Raw genomic sequence first — 11,186 nt, forward strand, 5'->3', positions numbered from 1 at the left:
AAAACATTTAAGCAATTTCACTAATAGTCCCAATCTTATAATCCTAAATGACATTGACATATCCCTTGCACACACCATTATCTAAAATACGTTGCTAGAATGACCAAGAATCGAAATACGACCTTTTAGAGGTCGTTGTTTGAATACAAAATCAACAGGCTAGATATTGAAATACATATAGTAATAGCAGGGGTATGCTCCATATCATTACTCTACAACGCGCAAGCCCCAATAGATTCATAAGGTAACTCTTGTTCTTTCCATGGAGATACACCTCTATCATTTTGAAAGAATATCCTACTTAGTGACACTGCTTCACAGCAAAAATAGTCATACAAATATTTCTATATCGTGAATACATAACGCCTTATCCTGCGTAAACATGAAGTGGGTCTAAATTTATCTTTGAATAACCTTAGAGATTGTAAACTAGTAATTTCTCTATTTGGCCACATAGTTGGATAACATCATACAAGTGAATAATCCCCAAACCGCAAAACCTAATTAACCACAACAACTGCAATTGTCATCGCACCTCAAAATCTGTCTAAACAATATCTACACACCATCAACTGATTATTTCAAACCTAGGTTATCTAGAGAAAATTCTAAAGGTTGAAGCTTTATCACCATCCAAACTTAATCCAAAATTTTCAACGATGAAATAAAATACAAACATTGTTCATTAGTGGATTTCCTTAGGCTTAAAATCGAAAAATAGAAGTTCATACGGGTTTCGAAACTACCATTCAGATCAAAATGTGGGATTTTCTGAAGCCTAATTTACAATGCTCATATCATAATTCAAAGTAATAATCAAAAGCCATGATCAAAATGGATCTTTTAGCTAACATTAAACACAACAACACAAATTTCATACAAAATTAACCTAACTGATATTTAGGTAAACCCATCTAATCTTCATAAAATTATCCCAATTTTCCTCTAAATTTTAAACATAATCACCCAAACAGAAATTTTTTTTAAAAAAATCAGAATCATAAACTCCCAATTAAACCCAATTTTAAAAATCCCTCAATGTTTAAACCCTAGATTCATAATTGAAAAACTGCATCAAGAGTAATCGAAGAAGGATACGAGAAATCATACCAGAGAATTTATGAATGGGTTGAAGAAAAGAAATTTGATCAGAATTACCTTCATCGTTATCATTTCTCTTCAAGTTCCTCAGATTTTAGCGAGTTTAATAAACCAAGAGAAACCAATATGATGGGTATTTACTCAATTGGAGTTTTATTCGAATTTGATTGAGTTTTCTTTCGAATCCGAGGAAGAAGCCTAGGGTTTGATTTAGTGCAGGAGAAGAGAGAAAGTTTGTTGTGTCTCACTGTTTTTTTTTTGCTAAGGAACTCGATTTTGGTTTGGTTATGTCAACGACTCAAAGTGGAACTCAATTTTTGGTTCCCACACCGACAGAATTAGTTCCGGGTTTAGGTCATCCCAGGGTTTAGAACCATTTTTGGGTTCCAAACAAAAGATTTATAAAATCTTAAAATTCTATTTTCTAAAGTTTAAATAAATCATTGTGTTTGATATGTATAAGTGTGTTATAAATGAAAGTGAGAAAGAGTTACAAAAATGGGGTTGATTTTAATAGACATCTACTTTTGGGTAAGAATAGTTGTAACAGTGATTTACTAGAAAATGTGTTAGGTATGTATAACTAATGACCTCACACTTTGAATAGTTATTTAGTTTTTATGATTTAATTTCTAATTATGCTAACTATTAATTGATTTGGTAACCCTTTATAAGAATTACTAGAATTATAATGGATCATTTGAGTTACCAAGATAAAATTAATTAGGAAACCTATTGTTAGAAAAACCTTGATTTGGTGTAGTGCTTATCGGGAGAAGACATGACCAGGAGGTTTAATAGCAACCACCCGACAGACGTATCAAAACTGATAGCATAGTTGAGCACTGTAACCTTGTTATATGAGCACTTTTGCCTATAAATATCCATCTAGGTATTTAGGTAAAGGGTAGGTTTTGAGGTAAGTGAGAGAACAAGGAGAGATATGTTGGAATCTTGCAACAATGAACAACACGTTAGATGTATCAAAATAATATTTAAAGAACTGAATCAAACAACTCTGCCAAAACAACTTGACAAGGGAAGAATCGCAGGTTCAACAAGTTTTCCGTAACATATTAGTTCGCGAGTATACTCGAAAAGAGCAATGTTAAATCTCAACGTGCGAATATGTGTTCAGGATAAGACTGCCCGATATAACTTGTGTTAGCACAACGCAAGCTACCTACTTGAACTCAGCAAAGGGGATGGAAGTAAAACGCCGTACAAAAAACAAAACGAGAAGATGATTAATAGAAGACTAAAATGTAGTCACTTATTATATTTTAAAACAGATTTTCGATTAGTATTTATAGGAAGAGATACTTGCAAATCAAGTTAGGTTTTGGTTTCCTTCAAAAACAAATTTTGTTTCTTGTAAAAGAATTAAAACACGTAAAAAGAATTTTCCCATAAATAAAACTCTGGTATACGCACGTGTGCATGGGTCGAAACATGTATATTTCGGCCCACCCATTCCACCCTCCTTCGTCAATGTATAAGCAAATGGTTATATAGTGGAATTCCTCTTTAGTTTTCCACTATGTGGGACTAAAGGAACATTTCATTCACTCATAAAATGAGTAAGTGTCCTTGGACCCTTAGATCACTAGATCAAACCACATCAAGACTAACATCATGTTTGTTTTTTCCTCTATGTAGAGGCTAACCTCTATTAGCCTCTATATAGTGGTGGGTCCCATTTATTTGGTGTTTGTTTTTTCCACTACCTCTACAAAAATAGAGGCAAATCTCTATCTATATAGAGGAAATCAAATAGCACCAATAATGTGTTATCTTTGAGCCTCTACCTCTATTAAACCTTCAAATGACTAATATATCCTCGAACAAACTTATAATGTCCAAAAATAATTCCTTAATTTAAAATCTAAAATTTTACATGTTTCAAGAAAAGTGATACTTTCGCCCGTTTCAGAAAAAGGGATATTTTCGCGCTGTTTCAGAAAAAAGTGATATTTTGCTCCGTTGCAGAAAAAGTGACACTTTAGCCCCGTTTCAGAAAAAGTGATACTTCCCCCGTTTCAGAAAAAGTGATACTTTCACGCCGTTTCAGAAAAAGTGATATTTTCGCCCCGTTTCAGAAAAAGTGATACTTTCGCATGCTTCAGAAAAAGTGATACTTTCGCGCCGTTTCAGAAAAAGTGATATTTTTGCTCCGTTTCACAAAAAGTGATACTTTCGCCCGTTTCAGATAAAGTGATACGTTCGCCCGTTTCAGATAAAGTGATACTTTCGCCCGTTTCAGATAAAGTGATATTTTTGATCCGTTTCAGAAAAAGTGATATTTTTACCCCGTTTCAGAAAAAAAGTGATATTTTTGCTCCGTTTCAGAAAAAGTGATACTTTCGCCCGTTTCAGATAAAGTGATACTTTCACCCGTTTCAGAAAAAGTGATACTTTCGCCCGTTTCAGATAAAGTGATATTTTTGATCCGTTTCAGAAAAAGTGATATTTTTACCCCGTTTCAGAAAAAAGTTATACTTTCGCTCCGTTTCAGAAAAAGTGAATATCTTTGGTTGTATTTTCTAATACATTTTTTTCCTTTTGGAATTTTTGAACATCTTTGGTTGTAATGGATATTCATGGATTTTTTGAATATTATAAGGATAAAATGAGAAATGTATAAAATTGGATACACAATATAGAGTTGTTAGATAGTGGTCAAACAAACATGATTTTAAGAGAGATTTTATAGTGATATTTATATAGATATAGAGGTAAACCTCTATATAAAACACTCTACCTATATAGAGGAAAAAACAAACGTGTTGTAATACTTCTTTTATTAAAAACTGAATAGCATTTCCGGCTCTTTTTATGTGGAGTGAAAAGAGAACAAGTACAGTAGCATGGAGTATAATTTTTCTAAGCTCAATCCATAGATGTTATCCAAGTGTCTATATTTCCTAGCTAGCCTTGTTGGTTTTCTAACCATTTTTTTGTTATTTCCATCTGCCTATAAGGTTGTGATTGCTCCAAGCTGTAGGAAGAGTTAATAGTTTGAAATTTGGATGCAAGAATGTCCCATCAGAATCACATAACAACACAACTCTACAAAGACAGGTAGATACAGTACTACTCATACACTGGAGCAAATCTTAACAGAGTTTTATTACAAGAGAAAAGAAACTGCTACACTATAAGTTGTATGTTATCCTCCTTAAATACCTGGTACGTAATGTGCAAACCACTATGTGCCCAGGATAGACGATAACCCGCCATTCGATCTTTTGAAGTTTTCACTCTATATAAGGACGTTGGCCTGCGACATTACCTGCAGGATTGTAGCAGCAGACAACTAAGTACCCAGCGTTGTTTGTGCAGGTGACTCTTGCGCACCCTAACCCAATCGAGGCACTCCAAACCACTTGCGTGTAATGTGCACACACAGTTCCTGTTGCACAAGTATTTGTTGCGTAAACATAATAGGGTTTCTGTGCAACCCATTTGTTTACAGCCTGCCCTCCAGTAATGGTACTACCAGAGATGATGTTGCAACCACTCAACGGCGGGAATGAACAAGTTACCTTTCCTGAATTAGCGACAGTTTGAGCAAATGCTTCTGTCGTAGCGTTCCAAGTTATTGCAGGACAATTAGGAACCGATTCCCTAGCTGTTTTATGAGGATTGAGATACTCTAGCTGTTCCTGTGGAGTTAGACTGGCTTGAGACACACGGACTAACAAGGCTGCTACCGTTAAGAGAATGAGTTTCATGATGAAAACTGATACAAACTTATTAATATTGATCATTTTATATCACTGATGAATAGAGAAGAGAACAGATGATGAAAAATCAAGTTTGTTGATACATGTATTTATAGGAGGAATACACTTGCTCTTATATTTTAATGCCCATAGGTACTATTGATCTTATGGCAAGTCATGACTAGCTAGTATATCCGCTTAGATTGAGGATCAATATAGTTTTGTATCACCACTAGTTTATCCCCACAATCGAGTCACGTGAGTCATACCAGATATTAGGGATAAATAACATTTGGAGAAAGAGATAGGACCGACAGTTGTGTTGGGACGAAGAATGAAGAATTAAATTTTCTATTTTGGTGCAAATATCTAATTAATTTAGATCAGAGACGACTTTTTTTGCTTCATTAGGTTATTGCTTATTGTCAAGTTGTAGCTGTATACGTGCCTCTTGTCTTGCCTTCTCATGCCTTCGTTTGAGTTTTTGAGATAGAGAACTTGCCCTTTCAAGCAGTCGTGAATTACAAGAAATACATTAACTTAAAACCTGCGCGTTACATTAAGTTTGTCGTTGATCTTATCTTATCTAGATCAGTCAAGTTTAAGTAATTTAGGTTCTAGTTGCACGAGCATATGCCCCTTTATGGGAATTAATTAAGTTATGCATATATCCTTTATCAAATGAAAAGATATCTGTGAAGAGGCCCCAGGGAATAAAAGAGGTTCAGGTGGATTCATGAGATGGTAAGTCGTCCCGAACTTAAGTAACTATTGGACTAACCTACTACCTGTGAAACCAATTTGGTTGCACGTACATGGATCAAACCAATTTGGGAAATTATATATATATGCAAGTGAAAGACACATCAAGAAGTTGATGCTTTGTTTTTATCAAAGCTGTAAATGTAGGACAACCTAGAGGGCCAGATAAAACCTCCAGGAGTATGTCAAAGAGAGATTGGATGTCTCGAACGACTGAGAGCTGAAGCGTGACCAAACGCAACGCTCCACCTGCAGAACTAAGATAATTCCGCTTGAAGTCTTGCTTTTAATACAAGCCTCTAACCCGGTGCATACACACCGGAAATGTGTAACACTTTGAGCCTAAAATTGGCATTAACTTACCCTACTTTATTAATTAGAACTATAACCCCGTAGCCTTTGGGTCCGCAGCTTTCCTTCTGGTACGTTTTTTATTATCGTCTGAAAGCGACTTTGTTTTATCTTTGTGATGTGTAAGGACAACAAAATTAGCGCATTGGGAAGCCCTCGCTTTTGAAATTTGTGTAAAATTTTGGAAAATAGATAGATAAGTAAGACATCATCCACGCAGCATTCTCTATTTTAAGTTAGATAATATAGTTTACATACCAGCCCCAACTTTTCCCAAATTCCTTCATTAGTTAGATTTAATTTAATCTTGAAAACCTTCGAAAAATTATCATGCCGGTCTTTGTCCTCCCATCAAACTCAGAGGCGGTTTTATTTATGGTCGCATCGGTTCATATGTGAAACTTATGAACAAATCCGGAGGTCCCATAAATCTGCATATGGCTATTGCATCATGATAGTGTTGTACCATGTATCTTGACCCTTCACTAAGCAATGATGGTAAACAATCCTTGTTTCGGACGAATGTATGTAATGTGTTCGCCTGCCATGACCGCATTTTTGAAACCATTGTAAAGTTAAGCTTCGATTGTGTTTTCATTTTCTAGCGAATGATCAGTTTGGACACTTTAGCCAAATACTATTGGAACAAACAACCTCCATGACTTACAATGAGGCATTCATGTGATCTTGTCTTATCCGGTAGCGAATGATCAGTTTGCTCTTCCCTAAATGCAAAGTGCTCCCGCATTATTGTAAGCTTTTTTATTTTTCCCTCTCTGGTTGAGGCTACCTCTCTGTATAATTGGGTATCCATCTTCGTTTTCAACGTAAGGAAACAGAAACTGGTTTGCAATGCCCTAAAACTTGGATAAAATTTATTGATCTTGTCTTATCCGGGTCTCTTTTCGTCGACTGTTATATCTCTGTACGTATTCTTGCTATTACTATTTCCTGGGATTTTAGAGCAAACACCTCTAATACAGTTGGTGAGTAATATTGGCGCCCATCTTTTTCCATGATGCAATGAGTATCAATGTACCTGGCACCGTTTCAGGTTCTTGAAAACTATCTTTTTCCATGTTGAACACTTGTGCAAGAAGATTACTTTCATGTAGTATTTTGATAAGATTATTTCTATTGTTTCATGCCCCAATTATATCATGTATGCTAGCGTAAATATTGGATCTTTTCCATCGTCTGGTAGCAGTGTGCCGATCGTCTAGTAGCAGTACTTCACATCTATTTGTCCTTTTTTACAAATTACCCACCAACCATTTTAGCAGACATATCTATTGGAAGAGACGCTTGGGTAGTATGGTGTCTTTTGTATTAGTTGTCTATTATGGAAGTTTTATGGAAAGAGATGTGTCCAACGTGAAGAGATGGGTCAAAGGAGAGATGATGGCAGTGTATTGACATGGAAATTGAGTAGCAGAAGTTTTTTCATTCATTTCTACCTTTACGCCAAAGAATCCTGATTTCACACACTTAATTTCGTTATTCTATCTTCTCTTCCAGTTCCCGTCTTCCTATAATACATACCATTGTTTTGAACACGTTTACTGTAAGTTGTCTTATGATGGCGGGATGACAATTACTTTATCCTCCGTCCGTACCTTCATTTCAAACAGTGTTGATCTAGCACTATTAGTAAAGGCTGCCAACATTCTCCGACTCATTTTACCTTCATCTATTGTGTAAAGCTTTGGATCTATAGGATTATTAGTATGAAAACATTAGGTTTGTTAGTCTGAAAGCATTTGCAAAGTCGATTATGAAGAATGAAAACTAACCTCTCTGCGCTTGGTTCGTTGTAATGACTTTCGTCCCAAGTTTCACTTCATCTGATCCAAATAGAGCACTTTGTTTTTGGGTGGTTATGGGCCTTATGGAAGCAATATAAGGAGATGTTTTTTTCTAATGAGGCAGCTGTTGGTGGTGTGGTTATGTATTGCATCCGTGGAACATTTGTGAGTTTGTAACTGTTGGTTGTGAAGGGTTATGTTGTTAAATTAGAAATTGCATTCATTAGACATTCTAAGTGACTGTTCCTTACCGTGTCTTTTAAATGTGAAGTGACTGTTGGGTTTGCCTATAGGGAAGGGTCTTATAGGATTAGCCAATCACATAGCGATGACATGGATAGTTAGTGTTTAGGTGGCTTCACCGGAATAAAGAATCAATACCGGATTGACATGTGGCGACTTTTGGGTCTTATTATAAAGAAAAGATATCAGTTATACACCTACTCTTCAGACAGCCCATAAATGTGAAACATCCACCAGTAGTCCATAAATATCGTCTTCCCCCCTTTCCTTCGCTGCTTCTACAATCATCACTAATCTCACGCTAATATCAAGTTACCATGAGACACACAAAACCTCCGTTCTTTAAGACGATTCAAAAGCCCAAAACAAATATCCCAACTATCCAACCCATTACCACAACCAAACACTCTAAACGCACCCATCTTCACCTGCTAGCTTCCAACCCTCTTGGCATGGAACTACCAAGGCATTAATCAACCGACAACAACGCAACACTTGCGGGGATTAGTTTCAATGTATAAAACCACCATTCTATTTGAATTGGCAGCAGCAAAGAGCATAATAAGGCCTTCTTTATGAAGAGAATCTGGAATATCCATGAGAAGCCAAATTCAAATATCCTGATTCAAGCAAATTGGATCCCATATTTTGAAAATAACATTGGCCCTCCACTCTGCTACCCCATACAATCAGTCGCTGATATCATTGACCCTTCAACCACGTCTGAAAAACTGAATATCCTTCCCCCACCCACAGTGCACAGAATCCTCAACCTTCTCCTGCCACGCGAGAACCTGCCAGATAAAATAATATGGCCTTTCACAAAATCAGGAAAATACACAACGGCTTCATGATACAAATACCTAACAGAAACTTCAGATTTGCTGCAACACCACCCACTACCACCATCCTACTACCTATGGACATTACCATGTCCACCAAAAGTACATTTTTCTTGTGGAAAGCACTAACGAGGGGCTACCAACCCTCCAAATCCTTAATCGGATCCACCTTACCAACTCGAACCTATGTCCCCAATACAATTCAGATCCTGAAACAGCAACACACATCCTACTACATTGTTCGATCGCTACAGATTCGTGGAACCTCCTACTCCCCCGAATGTCCACTCCACAAAACACCCTTCAAGGCATACCTACATCCGTAAACCGTCAAACAACTATAACCCAGCTCATTCAAACAAAAACTCGAAATTAAGCCACTACAAAATTTTGTTTTCTCTTTTCCGGTCCTTTTGTTAGCCAGAAATGATGTTGTATATAACGAAAAGCAAACAAACCCAACAACCATAATGCAAACGGCTATCAAACTTTAGCAGGAATATACATGGGCTCAACACAACCTCCCACTGGTGCTACCTGGTATGGAATTATCTACAAACCTCGCTCACAGGATCCCAAACTCAACCACAATATTAGCGGGATGGAGAAAACCTCACGAAGACTGGATCAAAATCAACACGGATGGGCGGCTAGAGATCAACCGGGTCTTGCAGGAGCGGGTATTATATGCAGAAACGACAAAGCTATCACAATCTTAGCAATCACACAACCTCTAGGGATAACCACTGCCGAAACTTGGACCATGCTTATCGCGTCAAGATCGGCTACAGATCGCGAATGGCCAAAGGTGCTATTTGAAACGGATTCGGAAAACCTTATGAGATTTTTACCCTCAACAACCGAACCACCTTGGTTCTTAATCAAAATGATATCAGAAATCAAATCTAGAATGACCCTAATTCCACATTGCACCATAAAGCTCAATTACAAGGAAGAAAATCAGGCGACAGATGGACTAGCAAACAAAACGACGGACGACGACGCAATAGCAAACCCATCGACAACCATCTGAGATCATATAACACCACCATATATTAGTCCTATTGTAATGGCAGATTCGGTACAACGTACCCATGTAATTTCGTCCTAACTTCAATAATCATATGCTTCAAAAAGAAAAAAATACATCTCAACGCGCAAAGGCAAGTTCCGTTTCTTTGTTATTTCAGTTTCCCATTAAGGGGCGCTTTACAATGAACGTATCCAATAGTCTTTTCTAGATTTCCAGTTCAGGCCGCCAAAAACATAGAAAATTGACTAGATTGAATTGACAGCAATGTCTAGTCAAGTAGTACTAGTAGTAGTGGGGGGTTCAAGGTGTCTGGCCCACAATTACTCCACCGAAACTGCTAATGATGAACTTAGAGACTTTAGTCTTCATGAGTGCACTTTTACTGTTAATGCGAACGTCTACAACACTCTTTTTATTTGATTAGGCGTCCATAACACTCTTTTTAGGCACTACTAAATTCAATCATCACAAAGACTAGTTTTAGTGGGTCTACTTAAATTCAATCATCACAAAGACTTCAAATGATGCCCCATGTTTGAACGTATACACACTTCCTTATAGATTCATGAGGCAACATTAACTTATAAAATCCAGTTAATGGAGACAACTAAGTAATCCGACTAACTTAAACCTTCTTTCTTATTTGTTGCAAATTCTTTGCCAATTTTTAAAGTTCTAAATTTGTTCATGTTACAAGTTCATGTTACAAAGATGAAGTTATTACCACAGCTGCTCAATCTCAAGTTCAGTACCGTAGTATTACTATTATGTAGACTTATTCTCATCATCTCGTACATGTCCACAGATATTAATTGCGTTGCTGCGATTAGGGATAACGAAGCCAATGACTGTATGGCGTTACTTGCTTTCAAGAATGAAATAACTCAAGATCACTCGGAATATTGAGTTCCTGGAACGATAAGAATAATTCTCTTCATTTTTGCGAGTGGAAAGGTGTTACATGTAGTCGTAGTAGAGTCACCGGGTTAGATCTTAATTCCCAAAGATTGGTAGGTTCCATCTCTCCTCACATTGGAAACCTTAGCTTCTTAAAGGAACTCACTCTCCACGACAACAGTTTAAATGGAGAAATCCGCCAGCAAATTGGTCGTCTCTTTCAATTAAAATGGTTGGAGCTTTCGTACAATTCTTTGGAGGGGGGAATTCCAGCCAATATTTTTCACTCATTGACCAATTTCATGTACCTTGATGTTTCTAAAAATAAGCTTGTGGGAAGAATTCCAAATGAATTAGGTTGTTTATCTAATCTAAAAATCATTCGGCTTGATAGTAATAATCTTTCAGGGGAGATCCCAGCTTCTTT

At 36.8% G+C, this 11,186-nt stretch overlaps 1 protein-coding gene across 1 annotated transcript; it reads right to left on the bottom strand.

The window, feature by feature from the left end:
- Positions 1–4,358: 4,358 nt before the first annotated feature.
- LOC113272918 (pathogenesis-related protein 1-like) lies at positions 4,359–4,871 on the bottom strand. Its single transcript, XM_026522706.1, has one exon. It carries the CDS (start codon positions 4,869–4,871, stop codon positions 4,359–4,361), a length of 513 nt encoding a protein of 170 aa, XP_026378491.1.
- Between the last annotated feature and the right edge of the window lie 6,315 nt (positions 4,872–11,186).

This window comes from Papaver somniferum, chromosome 1, assembly GCF_003573695.1.
Source record: "Papaver somniferum cultivar HN1 chromosome 1, ASM357369v1, whole genome shotgun sequence".
Classification (NCBI taxonomy): Eukaryota; Viridiplantae; Streptophyta; class Magnoliopsida; order Ranunculales; family Papaveraceae; genus Papaver; species Papaver somniferum.

Excerpts from the sequence above, each read along its gene's own strand:
- LOC113272918 (XM_026522706.1), bottom strand. The coding sequence starts at position 4,871 with ATGATCAATATTAATAAGTTTGTATCAGTTTTCATCATGAAACTCATT.